Source organism: Doryrhamphus excisus, linkage group LG5, assembly GCF_037039965.1.
Source record: "Doryrhamphus excisus strain RoL-2023G ecotype Guam linkage group LG5, RoL_Dexc_Guam_v1.1, whole genome shotgun sequence".
Classification (NCBI taxonomy): Eukaryota; Metazoa; Chordata; class Actinopteri; order Syngnathiformes; family Syngnathidae; genus Doryrhamphus; species Doryrhamphus excisus.
Genome location: NC_136361.1, coordinates 9,681,055 through 9,706,167, shown reverse-complemented (window position 1 = coordinate 9,706,167; position 25,113 = coordinate 9,681,055). Strand labels below are relative to the sequence as shown.

The following is a 25,113-nucleotide window of genomic DNA, read 5'->3' as shown; positions in this document are numbered from 1 at the left end:
GTGCTCCTCCGGGTTGGGAATGAGGTCCTGCCCCAGGTGGAGGAGTTTAAGTATCTCAGGGTCTTGTTCACGAGTGAGGGAAATTGGGAACGTGAGGTCGACAGACGGATCGGTGCAGCCTCGGCAGTAATGCGGTCGCTGTACCGGACCGTCGTGGTGAAAAGAGAGCTGAGCCGGAGGGCAAAGCTCTCAATTTACCGGTGGATCTATGTTCCCACCCTCACCTATGGTCATGAGCTTTGGGTCATGACCGAAAGAATGAGATGGCGGATACAGGCGGCTGAAATGAGTTTCCTCCGTAGGGTAGCTGGACTCACCCATCCGGGAGGGGCTCAGAGTAGAGCTGCTTCTCCTTCACATCGAGAGGAGTCAGTTGAGGTGGCTCGGGCATCTAGTCCGGATGCCTCCCGGACGCCTCCCTGGACCTAGGACACGCTGGAGGGACTATGTCTCACAGCTGGCCTGGGAACACCTTGGTGTCCTCCCGTGATCGGGAAGTCTGGGCTTCCCTACTGAGACTGCTGCCCCCGCGACCCGGACCCGGATAAGCGGAGGAAAATGGATGGATGGATGGATATTATGTTTTTACACGGTTTCCTCCCCATTCCAAAAACATGCTAGGTTAATTGGCCACTCCAAATTGTCCATAGGTATGAATGTGAGTGTGAATGGTTGTTTGTCTATATGCGCCCTGGGATTGGCTGGCCACCAGTCCAGGGTGTACCCCGCCTCTTTCCCAAAGACGGCTGGGATAGGCTCCAGCACCCCTGTGACCCTTGTGAGGATAAGCGGTAGAAAATGAATGAATGAATTATTTACATTATTTACATCATTATTTTTATTATATATATATATATTTGGGCGGCACGGCGGTCTAGTGGTTAGCGCGCAGACCTCACAGCTAGGAGACCAGGGTTCAATTCCACCCTTGGCCATCTCTGTGTGGAGTTTGCATGTTCTCCCCGTGCATGCGTGGGTTTTCTCCGGGTACTCCGGTTTCCTCCCACATTCCAAAAACATGCTAGGTTAATTGGCGACTCCAAATTGTCCATAGGTATGAATGCGAGTGTGAATGGTTGTTTATCTATATGTGCCCTGTGATTGGCTGGCGACCAGTTCAGGGTGTACCCCGCCTGGGATAGAAAATGAATGAATATACATATATTCATTCATTTTCTACCGCTTTTTCCTCACGAGGGTCGCGGGGGTGCTGGAGCCTATCCCAGCTGTCTTCGGGCGAGAGGCGGGGTACACCCTGAACTGGTCGCCAGCCAATCACAGGGCACATATAGACAACCATTCACACTCGCATTCATACCTATGGACAATTTGGAGTCGCCAATTAAATTAATTACAAAGTTATGCTCATCATATTTTGTTGTTGTGATGTTACAATCTTTTTGATTAATATTGTGACTTTATTCAATAATTTTGACTTGGTCCTCATAAAATTACTGCTTTTTGTCTATTTTCAAAATTTCTAACTCTAAATTTCCAAGGGTGGAGGCACGATAAAAAAAATAAGTGTTCCAAATGATGCCGTATAGCATGATGAAAACGCTTGTTCCACACTTTTAGGTGAGGTGAATGTGTGTAGAATGTGTGTAGAATGTGTGTAGAATGTGTGCAGAATGTGTGTAGAATGTGCGTAGAATGTGTGTAGAATGTGCGTAGAATGTGTGTAGAATGTGTGTAGAATGTGTGTAGAATGTGTCAAATTGTAGAAATTGGACAACATTTGGTTTAAAGTTGGCTTTTGCAAGCGGTTAAGCGCAAGCCAGATGCCAATGGCGTGGCACAAAAGTTAAACAGCCTTACAACAAAGTATTCATTCATGAATGAATAAACAGCACAGTAAAAAGGCCTGAGGGTCCAAACTTTCCAAACCTATTTCTTTATTCTCCTGCCATCCTTCCCCCCGCTCCCCCCCTCCCCCCGAGTCACAGATTAGTGCGTAATTACATGAGAGATCAGCAAAAAATGTTGGATTGGGGGGATGTTTTTTTAAGAAGGCAGTCGAGGAGTACTAGTGTTGGGGGGGGGGTGAGTAGGGTGGGGAGGGGGTGTTTCGGAAGAGGACAGCCTTCGTCACGGGTCGACTGATTGTCTGCTTTTAATCCTCGACCTCATTATCACCTCCAGGTCCGGCAGTGTCAGTAAATGAATCTATCTGCAGAGTGTCAAATCTTCACACCTTGGCCCTGGTAATCACCCCAAGGTGCAAATACAAAGATGGATAGGACGCAACCAGCGAGGGAAGAGAGGGAGGCTATGGGGAGGCGGGGGGGTTGTCTTGTGCCACCCTTACATTCCATCAACGAAATCTCCTCCGCTCGTAATTACTAGAAGATGTTCTTATGTTGTTTGGCAATTAAAGATGATGGAATATCCAGCGTCTTTAAGGTCAAACCACTGATACAGTGGTAGGAAAATGTTTGGACACCCCTGATCATTTTCAAGATTTTCCTTTATAAATCACTGTTTGCTACTTTACATGCAAATAACCATGTTATAATATTTTACTCATGTCACAATGCAAATATACAGCATAGATGACATGACATATGGGAACACGACTGCCACGCACTTTTGGTACTTGGCTGTCTTGCCAAATGCTAGCATGCTAACTGTCAGCATGTTAGCAGCACTTTCACTCCTGTCAATAATCAAATATTACAGTGGTGTGAAAAAGTGTTTGTCCCCTTTTGATTTATTTTTAGAACCTACGACATGACCCTGTGTGAAAATGTGTGATCAAGCTGAAAGCAACTTGTGTTGTGCAGCAGGACATTGATACAAAGGCGCTTCATGCTGGAAAAGCCTCCAATGTGGCTGAAGGACAACAATTGTGCAAAGATGAGTGGGCCAACATTCCTCCACAGCGCTGGAAGAGACTCATTGCAAGTTAGCACAAACGCTTGATTGCAGTTGTTGCTGCTAAGGGTGGCCCAAGCAGTTATTAGCTTTAGGGGGCAATCACTTTTTCACACAGGGCCATGTAGATTTGTATGTTTTTTTCATTAATTCATTAATTTTCTACCGCTTATCCTCACGAGGGTCGCGGGGGTGCTGGAGCCTATCCCAGCTGTCGAGAGGGCGAGAGGCGGGGTACACCCTGGACTAGTGGCCAGCCAATCACAGGGCACATATAGACAAACAACCATTCACACTCACATTCATACCTATGGACAATTTGGAGTGGCTAATTAACCTAGCATGTTTTTGGAATGTGGGAGGAAACCGGAGTACCCGGAGAAAACCCACGCATGCACGGGGAGAACATGCAAACTCCACACAGAGATGGCCGAGGGTGGAATTGAACCCTGGTCTTCCGTTAATAATAAAAAGTTACATAAAAAACTGCATTATGTGTTCAGTTGTGTTGTCTTTGACTAATATTTAAATTTGTTTGATAATGTGAAACATTTAAGTTTGACAAACACATATCATTTGTGTAATCATGTGCTAATAATTAAATAAAATGTAAAAATATACGTCAAATATTTCAACAAACAGATAAGATACTTTGAGTGAGTGGAAAAAATAATTAATTTGTGCGTTGTTTGCCATGTCCACTTCCTGTGAGGACCCCTGATGCTTGAACCTTTTTTTCCCTCGTTTGATGAGTGGTTTTACTTACGGTGGTCACGAGCCCCCGTGGACAAATTCAACAAAAATCTCTGCTACCTTGTGAAACTATCATCATGCATTATTGAAGTGGCAAAGGCTAGTGTGTAATAGAGAGATCCTAAACCCATTCCCCCTCCTGAATTATTCATGGGATTCAAATAACAGACAGAATAATTTTCTTAAAATACCTCAATCATTTTTCACAAAGGCCTAAAATGGTGTGAAACAACATGGATGCTGTACAGGTGCAGTGGAGGCCGACAGAAAGTCAGTTTTGGAGGAATGTTGACATTGGTCACCTTCACCTCCTCTCCTTGCAGCACCCGAGAGGCTGGCTGGCTAAATGTTGTGCCACGAGCAGGCTAACATGCTAACGAGTACATAATGGGCTTATCAGGAGGCGGCGTGTCATCACTCTGACTGATCCGCCATGTCAAACCAGCCAAGCGAATTCAATTAGGGCCGCAATTACTCCCTGGCGCTAGTGGAGACATATCGGGAGACGTTAAATATTGATGGAAACATACTGGAGATGCCACATTTGTTCCTCTGCGAAAGGTGAAACACATCTCCTGCAGCTAATCACAAAGGCTAAATATGACGAGCGTCCATTCGTCATCGCCAGGGAGTGAGGGTGTCGCCACGCACACGCATTCACACGTATGTTTTTTTTAACTATACAACACAAAGAGGAAAATGTTGAATGCTCAGTCTTGTCATCCGGTCCACCACAGGTTTGATGTTAACCCAAACCGGTTGGTTCATGGACTCAAAAAGGTTGGAGAACATTTATTGTCCATGAATCTCAAAGACGTTTTATACCATCGTAGTGACGGTGAAAAAACAAACGGATGGATGAATGGACATGGAGAGAAAACATACCTGCTGTTAAATTTCTCCGGGTGCTTCTCCCGCATGACGTGGAAACGATGCGCGATGGAGGCATCCTGAAAAACGGTAGGTTAGTTCATTTCTGAAGCTGGCACAGTACTGTACATGTCACATGGAACATTTTACACTTCAGTTTAGTTACGACTTTTCCATCCATACATTCATTTTCTACAGCTTATCCTCACAAGAGTCGCGAGAGTGCTGGAGCCTATCCCAGCTGTCTTGGGGCGAGAGGCGGGGCACACCCTGGACTGGTGGCCAGCCAATCACAGGATTAATTAATTAATTAATCACCAAAAAGTATTAACACAAAGTAAATTGTATACAGAACAATTCCCATTTTACACACAGAAAACAATATCAAATTATTATCAATTGAGAAATGCATGGAATTTGTTGTTGATGCACACTTCCCTGACATCCTGGCAAGATGGAATTCAATCGTGTTTCTCACCTTTATTCAATTGCTGCCACTTTCTTTGGCCACGTGGCGAGTTATTTCGAAGCCGCATTTCTTACAAAATGCAGCCGGTGAATGAGCAAGGCATTGGATGCTTTGTTTGGAAACAATACAGTACAGGGCAAACGGACGAGTTGGTTATGTGCAATATTATATGATAATTGACAGCAAGACAAGGCAAAATTGTGGTGAAAGAAAAAAGAAACCTTACTACATTGTAGCAATTGTGCTAATCTTGGATTGAAACCTGAAGGTCCTGGTTACGATATTTAAGGCAACTTCTTGCTCATTAAGCAACCGTGCGTCACACTGTGCAGTTGCACCTCCACGTCCTCCACGCGCTCCGCGCGCTCCACGCGCTGCGCTGAGAGGGGGAGGGGACGGCAGCGCTATTGACAGGAACCCTGACGGAGGCTCTCTGTTCGCTGCCTAATTAACTAAACACACATCGCCACTCATCACAACTTCCCAATCAAGCCTGAGGATGCTGCAGCCGCCATGGCAACCACCTCGCTCTCTCTCCATGTCCCTCTTGACCGCCCTCCCACCCTCAATCGTGGCCTCCTGGGCAGATGAAGCAGCAGCCTTTGACTTGCATAGAGCACTAGCACAAAGTGTGAAATTGAGCAATTTATGTAGCATATGTTAGCGAGGTGTTAGCGTCAGAGACACTTCAGTGGGGTGTTTACACCCGACCGTCTGCTCGGACTCTTTCAGCATCAAAACTAAACTTCACTCAAAAACAAAAAAGTTCACTCACAAATGTGAGGCTGAAGTGTATGATTACAGCATGAAACAAATAACATTTTTAAAATGCATATGCATGATTAAATAGCGTAGAGTCATGTGACTGTGTTGGTATATAAGGTATGACTTTAATTTGTAAGCTATAATGTGTCACCTAAATATATAAATACATTTTACAAAATCTAAAATAAAATATAAATCCTTTTACCAAAAAATAAATATCCAACAAATAAAGGAATACAAACAATTGCAATAAACTATGAATTATGAAGCCATGAATGTAGTTAGAATGTTATATTCTTGTGTTAAACCATGCCAAAGTTTTAGATCATGTGGTTTGCGCATGTAAAAGTGAGCCCTGAAAAAAGTTTCAGTTTCAGAGGGCGTTGCAAAACGGGCGTTCCTTTGTGATGTCACAGAGGTGTGGCTTCCTTATGGGCGTGGCTGTCGGCGCGATACACTCTCTGCCCTCCGCCAAGCTCTGCTTCTCTGTTTACGTTGTTCGCCATGATGATACTGGCGAGGGATAAGTCAAGTCCAAAGTCATCACAAATGTGATTTGAGTCTGATTCAAAGTCACCTGACTCAAGTCCTTTTATTGTGTTATTTGATAGTCTTTTATTGTGGCCAGCCTATGTCACACCTGTGCAATAACACTGCTGTATAATGAGAATGTCACACATGAGGTGGATGCTGCTTACTAAGACAGATTTTGCCTGATTTATCAATCTATATTTGAGATCTGTTAGTCTGACATATTGGATTTTTGTTGCGTATATATAAAATATCAAAAAAAGAAAATGTAAATAAGAAGCAAGCGGATTTTAGTGTAGAGTATATAGTGTTATGTGAATAACGAAGGGCGGAATGGAGCTCAAGTGAGCACAATAAAATTTCCTTTTATTCACACTTCTAAAAAGCTGGCAAGGCCTTTGTTGAAAAAAGTCATCTGGCTCCGTCAACATTTTGAGGAAGACAGAAAGCAAGTTGCTGCAAACTTTTTTTTGGGATTGTTCCTTTCCCCCCTCCCCGCCCTCCCCTCGGTTTTGATCCACCCCGTTTTTGAGTGGCACGATTGAAACAGGCCTGCAATACAAGGAGGACCCCCTGCTAGCTCTCTGTGCACAAACTTAGCAGAAGCCAAAAAAAAAATCAATGGCTCTTCTTGATGTCTCCTCAAGAAGACCAAAAGAATTGTTGGCGATCCCTGCAGACTCACCTCACTCGCTTCCAGCGCCAATCAGAGAGCCAGGATGATGGATATATCTGAGAGAGTGCAACTTGATCCTCTTACAAACAGGACAAGAGCGGCAGACGCAGGAGCCAAACGTGGGGAGGGGGGGGTGTCTCCCGCCTGCTTTTGACTTGCAGCACCAAACCTTCATTCCTGCAACTTAAGGAGGTCAAGGTGCTTAGCCTTTACAGAGCAGGTAAACGCTTCTCCAATTAGGAGCCGTACGGTGGCCTTGTGTTACAGTCTGTCCACTCCTCTACTGGTTTCAATCCATAATGACCCCAAATTTCTCAAACGTCGTATATTTAATGCGCAGTTTGAAAGGGTAGGGAAGAAGAATATTGTGTTGCTACCCGGCATGCCTTGCGGGTTGTATTTACATGCATGGTTTCGCACGTGGGCCAGTGCACAAGCGTTACAGTCATCCCTCATTCCATCGCAGTTCTAACATCATTCCCTCACGCTATCACAGTTTGCACGTTTAAGCTGCCGGGTAGGAGGCGTACAGGAAGAGGCTGCTTGGCGAGAGACACAGATGCAGAAGACAGGGTTTCATGGTTGACTACGGCCTATTATTAGTCCAAAATGCATATTTAAGCAATATGGCATGAAAAGAAGCATTTTCAAGTATCAAAATGTTCTAAAGCAACTAAAATATAAATACAGTTCAAGGCAATACAATACCTTGATGAACTGTAGTCTGCGACGGCCTTTAGTTGTCACTAGTATGCACCAGACTTGATCACCTGGCCTTAATTCACTCAATTCAATTGAAAAAAACTCAACAAAAATGAGCATGGGTCCTATCTATGTCTTAAATGGCTCATTTTCTCTGATTACACCGACTATATCGGGTAATATGAGTTTAAAAATAACTATAGGGGTGTTACTTTATGTCTAGCGGGCATAAAAACGCATATCAAAAACGTGTATGTAGAAGAATCAAAATATATGATATATGAATGAAGAATCCTATTTCAACGTCATGTCTGGAAGCAATTAACCCCAATTAAAAATATCAGGATATATATCGATATTCAACCTAAATATATCGGGATACGAGTTTTGGTCCATATTGCCCAGCCCAAACACTGGCTGTCTGTGATGTCACAGAGAGCCTTGACGGGAAGCACCGGCTCCATCAAGCCAGTGACTTCCTTATATGGGCGTGTACTGGTACAAGCTGGGTGGGACCAATCGCAGCGGAGTGGAGCTGGAACAGCTGGACTAGATCCAGATTCTGGAAGATTCTGGAAGCGGGTTATTGTGTGTAGCTGCTCTATAGTAGGAGTCCCCAACTTAACACAGAAAATGAGCACAACAGTTACCCTTTAATCTTGCACTCTTATTCTGAAGGAGTTGTTTGTTTTTTATTTTTTAAGACGTTTCGGGTTCCTGAAATGTTCATTAAACTAGATTTGTGCTGGCACACTGTGTTACTTTGCACAACCTCAAATTCAAACTGCACTGCTGTGATTCACTCAGTCAGCTGGGATAGGCTCCAGCTCACCAGCTCACCTATTGTAGAAAAGCAGTCTAGAAACTGGATAGATGGATGGATGTTGCCAATCATCTCAAGGCACTAACACATGGAGAAGCTCCTCGTACCTTGGTGAAAAGAGGCAAGGAAAACGTCCTCCAAGCAAGAAACCTTCAACAGAATTCCAAGATGCGGCAGTAACAACAAGGAAGACATGTTCCGTCTCCCTCGTCCATCCGCCACACGGTCACCTGCTCCTTCCCCTGCGCGCCACCCTCCAATAATTACCAATGTAAAAATGTGTCAGGCGAATTAATGCGGGACATGTGTAATGTCCTCTCATAGCTCAAAGTTTTAAGTCCAATTAGGGTCGGGGCCCCAGCGGTTTGATGTGCCTTTCACGGCAGGGGAGAGTAATGGCCGCGTGAGGAGTGCGGCGGTCATTAGGCCGACTGACTGCATTATGCTAGCCGAGTGTACGCCATGATTAGTTCTGTCTCTCACCCTGGTCCTGATTGAGATCATTACACTTCACGTCACTTCCACATCCTCCCCAAGGGATGGCACCATCAATTCTCCATCCAAGCGCTTTGTGGCACAAGGTTATGGTGAATTGGTAAACGCTACATCCTTATCTCCTCTACCAGCGCTGTTACTATGTCGGCGACTAACAGTGTCATCAGAAATCACAAAAAAGTGTCTTTGTACTTCCAGGATTGCTACTTTTCTACAAGTGATGAATGCACATCGTTCATCGTTACAACTGCTGATCTTTTGATTTGGGCCATGTCATTACAGAAACAATCTACTCTCCATCAGCATAATCTCTGAGCTAATTATTAGCCTGACTTGTCGCCTAATCTTTACTGTAGCCCGCCCCCCTTCACCTCCTCCTCCAAACGGAAAAAAAACTGCAAAATGTGTCAGAAAATACTATATTACACTCAAATCCATAGAGAGCTCAAAGTCCTCTTAATCCCCCACAAACAACTTCATTAGTCATCATCACGCCTGCTGCCTGCTAATCCTGCAAACACGGCAGTACAGTACTATGGCAGTACTACTACGTCTACAAATATTCCAATTTTGTATATTTGTGTACCCCGCCTCTCGCCCAAAGACAGCTGGGATAGGCTCCAGCACCCCCGACCCTCGTGAGGATAAGCGGCAGAAAATGAATGAAGGAATGAATATTTGATATGATATACAATGTGTTTTTTTTTCCACTCTGTTTCCAATGAATCACCTCAAATATGGAGGTGGTTTTGCATTTGTAGTCTTATGTAGTTTTAAAGCCCTAAAAGTAACAAGCGCCATGAAAATACACACAAAGTACTGTACTGTGAAGTGATGTGTTGCTCTGTGACAATGTTAACAAGAGCAGCGTTCTAATCTGCTCTGACAAGGTCATTAGAGACCCAAATGCAATTCTTTCCAATCCCACAGCGCCAAGTACGGCCCCTCTTCTGCCACCTGCAAATGTCAACGAGCATATTTCCACCCCTGACATTTATCCCTAATGACTGACACGAGTGTCGTTAGTTAGGGACATATTTGCGTGTTTTTGACTGATGCGGTGCTAATGGATCTGCTCACCACGCCGATGGAGAAATAATTGTTGACAATGCTGTACGGCACCGGGTCGCCTCGCTCGTCCTTGTCGGTGGACGTCACGTCGATCTTCCAGCGGTCCAGCATCACCTCGCTGCTGTTCTCGATATCCCGCAGAATCTTGAGCAGGCTCTCGCCCTCGTAGCCTCGAGGGAGAGAGAATATTAGTAATCATACGTACAAGTTTGACAAACACACTGACTATTAGCAACATTTACTGTTAGAACTGCTGGAATTCGAAACAAAATCATGCGTAATTTCACTTTTTAACACCCACCTTGGGTTATATGACCTCTAAAAACGAATAACAATGTGGGGAGGATTGTTGTGTTGACAGAAAATAGGACTAAAATTGGCGACCAAACGCAGGGATTTGACCTTTGATTTCACCATCCCTGACAATCAATGGGTTCTTGCTTTTATGAATAACACGCCTGCCAGGTTGAATACTGGTTGAGTCATATAGCTGGCAGACAAGTGAATGAACAAGGCCTTTAGCCTCAATTGCCAGTGTTAGTTTGGGTCAAATACCCTCAAAGTTCAATAGGTTTCTTACTTTGATTGCTAATAACTTGGAGAAGGTTCTTGCTTTGATTGCTAATAACTTGGAGAAGGTTCTTGCTTTGATTGCTAATAACTTGGAGAAGGTTCTTGCTTTGACTGAATTTTGCCAGATAGAATATAAGGCTAAAATGGGCAACACAACACAAGGATTTGACCTTTGATTTTCATCTTGGGTGTGATATTGTTTGAAAATCGGTAGTGATGTTGTTTTGCCCGCTACATGGATGGAGAACATGCTGACCAATAAGAGCACAGATTCAGCTACTTTAGGTGGGACTTTTCCAGTACCTCCTCCCCAGCGCAGGCATCGTGCTAGGTCATTTCCTGTGCCGAGGGGAAGCACACACACAGGGGGGTCGCGGTCCAGGTTGGCCTTGTCTGGAGAAAAGGGCATAACGTTCCAACATGGATGAGCAAAGACAGCAAACGAGAGCAAAAGAAATCCATTTCCCAGCCGCGCGGTGCTGCTACTTAACCACACGGACGCTGCAGTCTATTTCTAGACGCACGTTCAGCCTGACAGCTATTACCTCTTATTACCTCTTCTTGTTTTGATTGATAAAAATGGAGGCAATTTTTTGGGTGAAGATGTCTTCAAGGCCAGATAAAGATGTTTATATATATTTTATTTCCAATCGTCAAATGATGACTAATATGTCGTTTCCAGTGTCTGTAATCAGCCCATTTTACCTCCCCTGAACACAGACGCTCGGACGTAATTGACGTATTTGCACACACGCCATAAAGTCTGTTTGTTGGCAATAAAACATCTTGACCACCATTCCCCTGAAAAATGGAGTATTTCAACTAGACTGGTCAACAAAACGCAGGGTAGCCAGACTATTAATTCAGTGGAAACAGCAGATGGATTCCGTACCAATAAAGTCCAGGATCCAGCCCACTGTGCCGTCCCCACCGCACGCCAGCACCCGGAAATCAGGAACGTCTCGGAAGAAATTCAATCTACAAGAAAAGAGAGCAGATCTTGCACTTTGCAGATGTCCTTAAGGAGAAAGAATGACCTCCACCAAGGCAGACCAATGAATGTTAGTGGTAGACGCCTTCCTGATTCATGGACTACAATAAACAACGGTGATCGGTGGATAAATATTAGAGCCCGACAAAACAGCATGATTTATGAATTACTGCATATTATGCAAAGTTATGAATGCCCTTATGTCAGGTCAGTGATTGTCAAACAGTGTCAGGGAGGGTTTGAGAAACATCTTTCAGTGTCTTTATTCATGCTTATAAGATCATTGAAAAAGCGTATGCACATTTTGAGAGCAGATCCATGGTCAGTGTCACATATGACTTGGTCTGAAAAAAATCAGAAAGTCACCACCCCCTTCTAATAATAATAAAATTGCCAATCACTCATCCAGTGAGCGAGGCCACCTGGCAGAGGCCTAATCGGATCACAACGGCCAATGTTCAGTCCAACTTCTTCCGTTCCTTCACAATAACGAAGCCCTAACTGAATGAGGCGGCCTGCGCGCCCCGCATGGCGGCTAAATGACTCGCTCAATTACACCCCGCCTGGGACGGGCAAACCGCATTAGGGGGCAAACAGACGGCCGCTGACATGAAAGGCAACTTTGGGTCCATTTAAAGAGCAAGAAATAAACACTTCATTTGCTCTTCTAGCATTAGCCGAGGAGGTCATTGACAACAGCAGCGTGTGTGCGTGGCCTGCAGTGTCCACTTCTGTAACGTGCTTGACAAAATATTAACAAGGAAGCCATGTGGAATTTTCTGTGGAGGGACACGCCTCACAAACTTTGAGGCGGCGGCTCGTTAGCATCTGGCGTGTGCCGCCGTGTGAATGTTTCTCATAAAGGCGCCCGGACACGGTCCTCACTTCTAATGGAAGCCAAACAACGCGGCAGCACGCCGGCGGCAGGCACCCGCGGCCGAGCGAGTGCAACCCGCCGCATGTAAATGAAGCGTTGGTCGCCTTCATGGCAGACGTCTGAAAAACGCGACGCTGTCCGCGTCACGGGGCGAGCTCCTCGTCTGTATGCGTGATCACATGCGCTACGGCGAGTGTTCCGCCTGCCTTCATCAGGTGTTCGTCATCGGCCTTTAAGTGTAAGCACTGAAGGCCTGTCCTGCATGTGATGTTGCTTGTTAATCATGAACCATGCACAATATCACTGCTTTTGTAAACAAATCACAATAAGAAGACGTGATTTGAAGTGAGTCCTTCTTCTGCATTCTTATTTTGAAGTTTAAATGCTAAATGTAGCTAAATGAAGGGACATTTGGGGCCTTTTCCTGCTTTAGTTCAAGCTTTAGTTTGTTGAGCGACGTGGATGAAAACCCTCTAAAACTACCACTCATGTATATGTTTATAATATAAGGATAATATCGAGGGACTGATAGTACCAGTTTTTCAATCATTTATATTCTTTCTCTGTTTAGGGCCCCAATATGGCAATGGGGAGCCCTATTCTGCCTTGACGGAGGGTTGACTGACATGCGGTACGTACCCCGGCATGGGTCCATTCTTGGCCAGGTTGTACACTTGCCTCGGGTTCAGGAGATACTGGAACTTCCTGTAGATCCTGCAAAGACATTACATAATAATAATAATAATAATAATACATTTTATTTGTATAGCGCTTTTCAAGATACTCAAAGACACTTTACAAAAGAATGAAGTTGAATAAAACAAGTAAACAGAATAAAAGACACACCAAAATACAACATTCATTGGTACATGAGTAAAAACATGAGTACAGTTAAAACATGAGTAAAAGCGGGGCGGGGCACAGCAGTCAGATATAAAAGGTTAGACATTAAAAACAGATTTAAAGAGGTGGGTTTTGAGTTGTTTTTTAAAGGTGGGAAGGTCAGGGCAAGCACGGAGTGAATGGGGCAAAGAGTTCCAGAGGGTGGGGGCAGCGATGGAGAAGGCTCTGACCAAATAAGGCACACGTGTCAAACACCTGTCAGTGCCGGTGTCCAATCAGAGCGTGACTGGCCAAGGGCGGCGGCACACAGCCCCTTGAGGAGAAGCCATTAGAAAGACTAATTCATTTGAATTCCATTTTCATTATATCAACTGGCTGAAGTCGTATTTTGATCTCATAATTTAAACAAATGGGGGTCGGCGTAATAAAAGGAGGGAGTGATGATGTTTCAGTAATAACCCAATTAGCCTGCAGTTACACAGAGGGCTCGGGCGGCAAGGAAGGATTGAAGGCCGGGAGAAGGGAGGTTGACAATGATTGCAGGGTGCAGGTAGACCCTCCTGACTTTACTAAAATGTTATTCTGTTTATGGTTGCCTGAGTACGCCAGCGGTGCTCGGCCGCCAAAGGCCGCCAAAGGCCGCCAAAGACCGCCAAAGGCCCCCAAAGGCCATACAGAGGTAAGTGTGGTTTACAGGCAGGATTTTGGGGGTGCCTGTTGAGACTCTGTGTGTGTGTGTGTGTGTGTGTGTACTCACCTCTCTCCCTGCTTCCCGCCGCTCTTCGGATTGACAAACACCAGCAGAGGATGAGTGCCCTCTATTGTTGTGATCTGAACGGGAGATGTCAAAACAAAACGTCAGTGTTGGGAGACTGCAGGAAGCTTTGCGGGAATTCGCTTTCAAAGCGCATCCCTCAAACGTTCCAGCACGTGCACGTCGGAACAGCGGCGGCGGCAAACTGTAGTGCAAGTTTGTGCTGAAATCCAATCGTGCACATTCTCATGTTGCTCACAAACAGGACTACTAGTCATTGTGTAAAGTTGGAAATGACTGGATGTTTCATTGCAGCATATCATAGTAACTTCCTAAGGCAATACAAGTGGCCCGTAGTGGCTGTGAGCCACATAGGGAGACATCTGATTGATTGATTGATTATTATGTAGTGGCAGTGCTATGACGTCCCTCCACTGTCATCTATTTTTGTTACCTTATAGTACTGCCTTCTCGACTGAATATTTACCTACTTTTTATTGACTTTTCATAATATTCCTATTTTACTACATGATGGGCATTCATTGTGGACAGCACAGGAGGAATTTAATTGTATGGTGAAACTTTTCAAGTTTTAATCCTTAAGACAGGACAGGACAGACCATCCAACGTTGAGTTCATAAAAAGGATACATTTTTACTGTATATTTCGAGACAAAAACAAAAAAAATAAATTTTAATTTTAATTAGCCTTCAAGCCTTTTGTTTTTTTGTTTGTTCAGTTTGCTCATATCGTTCCCAATTTTTGCTATTTTGTTTTCTTTAATTTTATTTGTACAAAGTGCCACAGGCCTATAAAAAAGTAGAACTAATCTGAATGCACAAGCGTGCACATGACCACAAGGTAACACCCTGGGCATCCTCCAATTTTTTATTATGTACCAATAATACGGTGAGCTCCACTGTCTTTTGAATGACATCTATGAGGAAAAAATGTCATCAAAAACAGCGAGAAATGCTAGTAAACCAACAAAAACAAACAATGTAAATGTTGATGTTCATTTACAAATGTGTCATTGTAAACTTGTAATTGAGCAACATTACAAGAGGAAAGATCAATAGTCTCAATACTCGTTAGCGACCATGTCTTCATTGGCAGCCGTTTTGTCTGCTGTGACGTCGGGGAGAACTTCACGGTGTCTCAGAGCAGCCCGAAGCTCCGCGGGCTGAGCTCGAAAAGTGCCAACCCAAACAAGCTCTAATCCGCCAGGCCCACGTTTCAGCGGGCCTTGGCTTCTGCCATCAAACCCCCGCCCACCCCACCGCCCCTTGACACAGACGAAGCGCTTAACTCCCCCTGTCTGCTAACCCAGCAGGCCGAGGGGGGAATTAACGAGCTCCCTGTCCAGCCCAGAGTGATCCATTACTTCCTGTAATTATAAATAATAATCTTGATTATTACGCTGGTTAGCCGGCGCGGGGCAGAGACGGATGTGGCCGGGATATGATTCATCACGCGTCTCTGCCAGACGCTGCTCGAGACGAGTCGTCGCCACAGACGGTGTAATGGCGGACAAGATATCAGAGAGGATGGAGTGGGCGGGCCGTACGGTGTGAGCCTCGGCGGGCCCCCAGGAGCCCCATAGACATGGACATCAGCGTCACACGACATGCTAGCATCCACACACACACAATTGCGTATGCTCACTGGACAATTCATCCACTACACAATCCACTCCTGGATCAGACCTGCAGGCCCTGGCCATCCACCGTGACAGAGTTGGCTCTCTGCACCTTCCCTCGGCTTGACTGGCTGCACCTCGAGTCCTTCCTCAGCGTCGACTGTCGTTCCTGAAAATAATGACAAAAAAATCCATAAATTAGTCTGGGGTTTTCCGGGTAACTTGACACTGTCAAACTTGATGAATGTGGATTATACGAGGAACTGATTGAACCATTCATTCATTCATTCATTCATTCATTCATTTTCTACCGCTTATCCTCACAAGTCAGAGGGTCTGGTCAGAACAATAAAATTGTTCACCGGACATACTGCATTTGAAAACTCTGGTGAGTTTTCATGCAAGTTAAGGCCCTAAAAATGCAAGGAAATGTGGGTAAAAAAAATCATAAACTTTGCAGTCATCGCTCAGTTCTCGGGCCCTAATTTGATCTGATATATTGCTGTATTTAATGATTCTACCTTTGGATGCAACAATATGTTTATAAGGTATATTTCTTCATTATCATACTGAGAGTTGTTTGTAAGATTTTTACACTAAATAAGGTAACAAAAACATCCAAATCCATCAGCAATAGATTGCATCATCATACTGAGAGTCGTACATTACATAAAGCCACAAAAGTGTGAGATGGTGCAGGTGTACCTAATGAAGAGTCTGAGCTGACTGAGACAAAGATGACAGACACAAGCTGGTGTCACTCACCAGCACGATGGGGCAGATGGAGTTGGGAGGCAGGATGTGATCCCTCAGAGGTCCGCAGTCACACTCGGGCTTCATGTGGGAGGCACACTTGTTATGGAGCTGCAGAAGGTGCCACAATTAATGTTGTTGCTACTCCTTCAAGCACAAGAAACATGTGTACGTTTTCAACTCATTTGCATATTTTCACCAAACGCGTCGCCTTGTGCGAGTGTAAATTGGTGATGTGAGGTGTAAATAAATGACATTTCTTTCAAAAAGCAAAGTCTAAACGAGAAGCAGCGGGACATGAACAACAACAAGGTGTCCTCTTGTCCTCACCGTGATTTGACACCACACACAGTGGAGGCCAGTCAGACCCTGGTAACACTTAATGGTTTTGTGACACTTGTCACACTTAGTGGGACAGTTCCCTTCCACCCAGAAATGGTGCATTACCTGCAGAGGGAGCAGCAAGGAAGGGGGGAGGGAGGGAGGAGTTGGAAGACGTGAGAAAAGAAAAGAAAAACAACAATTAAAAGAAGTACGAAAGAGCGACAAACGGCCACTCTGGCCTGCTAATCAGCGATGCTGAGCAGCGCTCGAGTGCTGCGGGCTCCACCGAGGGGTGTTGCTCGGAGGGGGCACTTGTCCTGAGCCGCCGTGGAAAATGCAAGCGTGCCCACAAGTGGGCCGCACTCCAATTGGACGCACCTCTGTGTTTTTCTTGGACTTGACGTAGGTTTTGATGCAGGATGGCGGCGCGCGGGCCACGCAGCGCTCGTGGACCGTGTACTTGCAGACTGGAGAAGACAACACAAGGACACCAATGATGAAAAAAGGCTGACTTGGTTACACTTTCAAGTGTGTGAGAGTGACGTGGTTGTGAATGCGACAAAAGAGTGTGTGAAGAGTGTTAGAGGTGTTTTATTTCCTCAAAATAATTTGTTTTTAGCCCCACTGCTGTATTTTGCATACATATACAGAACAATTCTTAGCATTTCGTTAGGCACTATCCCACACCAGTTACAAACATTTGGAATAGTCTGCATTTTGAAATGCAAATTGATGACTATTCGTCATCAAAACAATACAATGAATTGGGCGGCAAAACATTTCAAACTAATTATTATACTATCCCCAAAATGATTTCAGAATAATTATTTTAGTGCTAGCTCTGGCAGCACATATTGTATTATGATAGAGAGAATGAATGAATGAATATTTACCAATTATTTGAAAAAAATAACCCAGCATCCCAATATTTAGTAATAATAATACCACATTGAACTTGTTGGTCCGCATTTCGTTCATCATAGTGAAAAGCATCTCATCTGATTTTTTTAATTGTGAAACCTTAAATCCTAAACATTCGGGATGACTAAATATACTACAACCGAAAACAGGAACAATATTAGTGGTTTGGTTTAAAAAGGAGTTTCAGTTATTAATTATAATGATGTATGATAATTGAATCCAATTATTCTGACATGAAAAACATTCACAGAGGCACAAAATGAGTTGTATTTCTAGTCAGTGGTGATGCTGCATGTGTGTACAAGCTCAGGACAGTATCCGTGTGTAAATAAGGTGGCAGTGAGTAAAAAGAAATATTTACAGTACACAGTGTCAATATTGTAAAGTGGACATCATCTTATCATTCTACCATTTAAGTGGAAACCACAATGTGGCCAGTGATATATATGTGTGTGTGTGTGTGTGTGTGTGTGCGTGCGTGTGCATGCGTGTGCGCGAAGACTCACAAGAGCAGCAGAGACCCTGCTTGCCGAGGCCAATGAGCATGTTGAGACAAAGGTTACAGTAGGCCGGCTTGTTGAAGTGCTTCAGCCGCCACACGTGCTGCCCGTCGTCTTTCACGTTCTGCACGCAGTAAAAAAGCAGACAAACAGCGAGCCAATAATGGACCGTGCTGTGGCGTATTTGTTTAAGATGCTGCGCCTCATCAGTTTGTTTTTACACTTCAGTTGCTGATATGCAGCTGTCTAAATGCAATTAGGGGCACCTTTACAGAAAACTCACAGAATATTGTGAATATTGTCAATGTTTTATGACCCTGTAACCAGGAAAAAAGAATTAAATATACATATGTAGTGAGCTACTAAACATGTTTCATTGATACCATAAATGCTGATGTTATAATGACTTTTCAAATCATGTTAATGCATAAGAAGTACAGTATATACGGTAAGCTGCTCACAAATAAACAACTACATGCAGACTGATGAACAAAAAGTGGTAGATTGCCACTGAAGTTGGTTAAATGCTTCCACCTAGTGGACACGGTATAAACTACACATGGCTGCTCCACTTCAAGCATACGCTGGACTAAAAAAAAGCTACATGTCCACAAATTGAGAAGGAAAGTAGAGTAAATCGGTAAAAGCCTTTGTGCACTCACCGTCTCCAGACCCAACAGAACCAGTAGTGGGATGGTGGTCATGCCGCCTTGGATCCACTCCTCCAGGGAGACCGTGCCATCGTGGTCGTAGTCGATTTCCTGCATCATTTCCTGCAGGATCTAGCAAGACAAAGAAGAAGGTATGAGAAACATGCACCTGGTCATCTGAACTTTTGATGTCCCGTGGCTCAAATCATTTGGAAAAATAAAACGGCATTTAAACATTTTTGAAAATGTGTGTAATAAAAAATAACAAAAAAATTAATAACAACTAAACGATTGAGCATGTCAATAAAATAAAATAAAATGAAATTATCCATTGTAATTTAAAAAGCTGCGAGTTTGTATAGGAAATGTATTACTGATCACTGTACCAAATGTCCCTGTTTTATTTGGATTTTAATTAAATGCAATGAAATGCATATATCCTTTCCAAATTAAAACCATTGGAATAACAGGTGGTTGGTATAGTGAGGCCTTTGGTCCCTGTTTTTTTTTAAATCAAAAATAATACACATGCACATTCATTCATTCATTTATTTTCTGCCGCTTTTTCCTCACAAGGGTCGCGGGGGTGCTGGAGCCTATCCCAGCTGTCTTTGGGCGAGAGGCGGGGTACACCCTGGACTGGTGGCCAGCCAATCACAGGGCACATAAAGACAAACAACCATTCACACTCACATTCATACCTATGGACAATTTGGAGTGGCCAATTAACCTAGCATGTTTTTGGAATGTGGGAGGAAACCGGAGTACCCGGAGAAAACCCACGGATGCACGGGGAGAACATGCAAACTCCACACAGAGAGGGTGGACACATGCACATTTTTTAAAATAAAAAATATCAAATAATAGTTGTGTGTTTGTATAGAAAGGAATTTGTTTTAAACTAGGGTGTGAGGTTTGGGTTCTTACGGGTTTGAGCTCGGTCACGTCCCATTCCAGGTACTCGGCCACGTGCATCATTTGGGAGATGATGTGCTCCAGCTCCTGCAGTCATCACAAAAAGTTTTACATTCAGAATGCAGATCAAAAAGCTGTTTAACCTTTTCCAGGTCAGGTCAGGTCAGGTCAGGTTCATTTGACCTTGTGTGAAGTGTAGAATGGACATGTTCAGTGTTTCAGTACTTTTTCAACTTCCTGTTCTGCTGTGTCAATGTTTTCTAGCTTCAATCCTAAAATGTCACCCCAAAGCAGTAAATAACCGCGTGAGTAGTGTATATAAAGACACACACACACACACACTCTAATAATACATATAAAGACAGTACTTATCTTGCAGTGCACTGCAGCCTTACAGGCTGATGTTGCTAAATGTGAGGGGATGATAATAACAGGCTGGGAACCTCACAGGAGGAGGAGTGGGAGGAGCTCAGACGCTGATTTAGGCTTTAATGACAGTGGTTGCCTTCCCATTCTTCCGTTACTATGAAGACGTGACGGCAAGATTCGTAATCACATTGGATGAAGATTCCTCACACGTTGGAAAAGTACATTGTATGCGTACATTTCAACTTTCTGTTGCTGCTTCTCCCCCCTCTGATCAGTCTCCCCCCTCCATGACATGGGCTGATAATGGGATGCATCCACCCACCACCATTTCTTCTGCAAGCCTTCCATTTATCCGCTTCTACTCGCTACTACATGAGAGTGCATGTTTTTTCTGTTTCGTAGCGAGTGGCGTCACACATTAGAACCGAGCATCCATTTTTAACGATGGAAAGCTATGAAAGTGTGTATGAAAGTGTTACTATTTACTGCAATCTTCAAATTTGCGTCATTATTCATGACAGATGAGCAAAAGAGATGAAGAAACATGAGACAAATACATTTAGAAGTAGAAATTCACTTCCTTTGGTTGTTGTTTCAATGTCACAAACAAGGCGGATCCGTTTGTGAGTGCTTTTAGTCCACACACGCTTTAGTCCACATCAGAGTCACCCAACGTCTCTCCAATAGATTTGGTACTTTTTAAGGGGAACTGCACATATTTTGGAATTTTGTCCATCATTTACAATCCTTATATGAAACATGAACACATTTTTCTTTCCCTTTCCTGCATATCGCAACACAAGAACACAAGTTAATGTGAGCTGACTAACAATGGACGTCATGGGAAATTCCTATTTTGACGCTAAAGCCCTACCAAAATAATCCTCACTGTCCATTTACATAACAGACGTCTAGATTAACCAAGATGCAGAGATATTATTATTATAGTAGCTAACATGATAAGCTATTTTTATCTGGCGCCTTGCTAGCTGTTCATGTCAGCATCATTCACAGATGGATACTTAGATTTTAATATCGCAACTCAGACTCAACAAGATGCTCGTTTGCCGTCAGCATTTTTTACCTGAGGACTGAAGCACACGTCCTGTGTTGGAAGACACAGCCATCCCAATGAGCGGACATCGTAAGTGTGTTGTTGTATCTATGCTGCTGCTGTTGACGGAACTTGAATTAGCTAATAAACTAATAAGTTTATGCGCATTGTGATGCACGAGGAAATAATTTTCAGTAATGTTTTAAATCGTGAAAATATGGCAAGATACTGCAACTGTTCCATGTTATCATCAGTGTATGTGTTAATGCATGATCACAGCATGGATATCAAACCATGCAATGTTGTTAGAGTTCATAGTTCATAGCTTCATTGTCGAAATTAGTGTGCCCCAAAGATGTGCATTGTTAGCTAGCTCATATTAACTATTTTTCTTGCATTATAATGCATAGAAAAAGGAAAGAAATATGTGTTCATGTTTCACATAAGGATTGGGAATGAAAATTGCAAAAAGTTTATGAGAAACAAACAAGTTGTCATTTTTTTAAAATTAGATTGGGTAAAGGGTTTTACTATTGTGGGAATAAAGTCGTGGATGGACGGATGGATATGACAAAGATACAATTTACAAAGATTATCTAAGAAGAAAGTTGAGATTTTTGGAAAATAAACAATAGTAAACAATGTAAACAGTAAAATGGGGAGTTGAAGAGTGAAGTTGATCTAATCAAGATGGGAATAAATATATAATAATGAAAAGAAAATGTACAAAAAGTTTAAATAAATGAAAAAAACAGCTGTAATTTACAACAATATAGTCCAAATATTAACAACAAGAAAAAAGTGGCAATTTTACAAGAATAAATAAAAAATAATGTAATTTTACTAGCAGAGTGTTGAAATATTAAATAACAAAAGCTGCTTATTTTAAGTCATAATATCCAGAGAAACAAAACAAAAAAAAAAAGATAAAGTTGTCATTTTTAGACAATTATGGTGGGGAAAAAGTTATACTATGTGAATAAAGTCAAAATATGACCCCCAAAAGTTTATATTTGGACAATTTAAAAAAACAACAAGCATAAATGTGGCACAAAAAATAGCAGAGAGTAAAGTTGATATGAATAATACACTTTTTATAACAAATATATATTGCCCTCACTGGAAAACATTTGGACACTCATTTAAGATATCACTTACTATTAACAGCATGACTTCCAAAAAAGAAAAGAGAGACTATAAATAAATTAGTAGGTGTACCGTACCGAGCTGTCCAAAGAGCCGTTCCCATCGGTGTCATAGAGACGAAACATGACTGTGGAGACAAGAAATAGAAAAAGGACAAACATTAACCTCGAGTGAAACATCATGTGATTCCACTGGCAACCTTGAAAAGTTGCATAACATTTATCCATTCAGCCGACAAGCTTCAAAATGTGTTTTTTGTGTGAGCCAACCACGCACGTACGGATCACCATGGAGACTAAAAATCACAAGGTCGCTGTGGTCGTCTCGGGAAGAGAACAACGACAAGGACATCACGAGGAGATGACGTCACAAAGAGCGTCAAACAGAAAGAAAACAATTATTCAACGACACGTACTAAATTCATATGGAGAGGTTTCATTGGGTGCCAAAATTCAACACATATAATATCACTCAAATATTATTAAAATAATTATTACAATGAAATAAATGACTTAAAATGTGAAATTATTCTTCAAATCCTTAAAAATGTGAGTGTGAATGGTTGTTTGTCTATATGTGCCCTGTGATTGGCTGGCCACCAGTCCAGGGTGGACCCCGCCTCCTGCCCCAAGACAGCTGGGATAGGCTCCAGCACCCCCTCGTGAGGATAAGTGGTAGAAAATGAATGAATGAATGAATGAATGAAAGGTTGAATTGAGTTCATTCAGATTTGATTTTATTAAGAATGAATGACTTCAGATTTAGACCAGTCCAGGGTGTACCCCACCTCTCGCTTGAAGACAGCTGGGATAGGCTCCAGCACCCCCCGCGACCCTCGTGAGGAAAAAGCGGTAGAAAATGAATGAATGAATGAATGACTTCAGTTTTAAAAATTCAATGATTTTGTCCTGAATAGCGTGAAAACGGTTTACGTACGGCAATAGTTCTTCTGAGGGCCACGATGAATACATAACACAGTAAATGAACAGCTTTCTTCACCACAATGTACTAATTGTGTCTTGATTGCTAATTCCTTTATCTTGTCAGATATTCAATTCATTGTTATGAAATCATTTAAAAAATGACCACTTTGCTCATTTAGTCAATATAATTATATTTAATGGAGACTTGGTAAATGGCCAGCAAAAAACAGGTCAACGACACAATCCAAAAAGTAGTGAAGTTGTCAGAGCGGCCAGCAGAGGGAGCCCTCCACCCGACAAACACTGGTGACTTTCTGCCTTCCTTCACTTCATGAATGATGAATTATTTAGTCACTGAAATTATTTATCACGTAAATGAGAGTAATCAGAGCAAGAAGGGGGAAAGGCAGGTGTACAATAAACACTGTGAATAAATGGTGTGAAAGTGCGGTTAAGATTTGGCATATCATATATGAGGATATACCTGTATATGATATGTATATGATATGATATGATATGATATGATACAATATGATGAGGTGAATGGAGGACACTCACACTCCAGCTTGTCCTCGGGCCGTCCTCCTTCCAGGAGGGACAGGTAGCACACGATGTCTTTGAGCTGCACCGTGCTCTCGAACCTGGGGAGGGCACTCATCTTCAGAGGGGTGGAGTTGCTTTTCATCAGCTTGAGCCCTGCATGGGGGGGGTTTGGGTTGGGGGGGGTTATGGCACCCGAGGGGAACAAAGGTCAAAGCCGTGTCCGGAAGGTCTGTCATCTGTCACTGGGAGGCTTGACAACAGTCATCGCACACAGGGACGGATCAATAGCGGGAGGGGCAGGCTCTTTACAATTAAAAGGTCAATTATGGAGCCGAGCCTTTGTCTCCGGCTTGTTGGTGGGAATGTTATATGTTATTCAATGTCTTATATGTTTTCAATTAATGCAAAAACATATTCAAACAAAACCAACAACTCATGTCTTGATGTCAAATGAAATATCAGATTTTGTGGTACTTTTTACATTTACAGTCATTTTAATGGATGCATTATTTGTATGCATGTACTCATCATTATATTCCTCTTTTCCTCAACAAAAAATTCCCTTAAAATGTACTTTGGACATGGAATTATACCTATTCATGTTTCCGCAGGTGACACGCCATATTAAACAATTAAAATGTGACTTAAATAAAAGTAGAAAATCAATCAATCAAATAAATAAATACTTCAATACACATGTAAATAGTAACAAAATACAAATAAATATTAAAATAATCACAAAACAGAAAAATAAAGAAGACCTATCTAAAAATGTAATAAAATATATTTCAAAACAAATATATCAAATAAATACAACTAAAAATTGTGAAAAAATGATACAAACAAACACAAATAAAAATGACTTTAAAAGGTTGTAGAAATAATAAAAATAAATCAATGACATTAATAAAATAATATTCAATAAAAATACACATTTAAATGACTTGGTTAAAAATGTTACAGTAATAATGAATTGACTCAATAACAGTCGGTCTTAATGACCAGTGGAATATGTGGATCCCTGGTGGGGACCATTTGGGAACCCCTGTTTTAGAAGAACACAGCCAAGAAGCTCTAAAGATGGTAAAGTAGCTGCCACAAGCATGCTAATGTAAACATGCTAGGCTAAACACTGGTCTATGTTTTGTGTATCGATGGTGCATTCAAGTCATAAATTTGCCACTTGGGAACCCATAAAAGTGTTACCATAAGACATGGCTGACGGCCGCCATAAGCAAGGACTTGTGTTGTTTACGAATAGTTCATATACATACCGTATTTACTGCTAAGCTTCAAACATGTGACTCTG

The 25,113-nt window shown here is 42.7% G+C and overlaps 1 protein-coding gene across 5 annotated transcripts in view; it reads right to left on the bottom strand.

The window, feature by feature from the left end:
• The window catches only part of dgkb (diacylglycerol kinase, beta), a 65,150-nt gene that overhangs the window by 20,200 nt on the left and 19,837 nt on the right, over positions 1 to 25,113 (bottom strand). For all 5 annotated transcript variants that reach the window (XM_078790669.1, XM_078790667.1, XM_078790668.1 and 2 more), the window contains 15 exons: positions 23,820 to 23,957; positions 22,416 to 22,465; positions 19,782 to 19,856; positions 18,867 to 18,986; positions 18,211 to 18,328; positions 17,162 to 17,250; positions 16,790 to 16,906; positions 16,472 to 16,570; positions 15,774 to 15,875; positions 14,071 to 14,144; positions 13,110 to 13,184; positions 11,495 to 11,580; positions 10,906 to 10,995; positions 10,039 to 10,199; positions 4,513 to 4,577 (listed from right to left, as the gene is read on the bottom strand). In XM_078790669.1, coding sequence (XP_078646795.1) covers positions 4,513 to 4,577; positions 10,039 to 10,199; positions 10,906 to 10,995; positions 11,495 to 11,580; positions 13,110 to 13,184; positions 14,071 to 14,144; positions 15,774 to 15,875; positions 16,472 to 16,570; positions 16,790 to 16,906; positions 17,162 to 17,250; positions 18,211 to 18,328; positions 18,867 to 18,986; positions 19,782 to 19,856; positions 22,416 to 22,465; positions 23,820 to 23,957 — 1,459 coding nt within the window. The remainder of the gene's footprint in view (positions 1 to 4,512; positions 4,578 to 10,038; positions 10,200 to 10,905; positions 10,996 to 11,494; positions 11,581 to 13,109; positions 13,185 to 14,070; positions 14,145 to 15,773; positions 15,876 to 16,471; positions 16,571 to 16,789; positions 16,907 to 17,161; positions 17,251 to 18,210; positions 18,329 to 18,866; positions 18,987 to 19,781; positions 19,857 to 22,415; positions 22,466 to 23,819; positions 23,958 to 25,113) is intronic.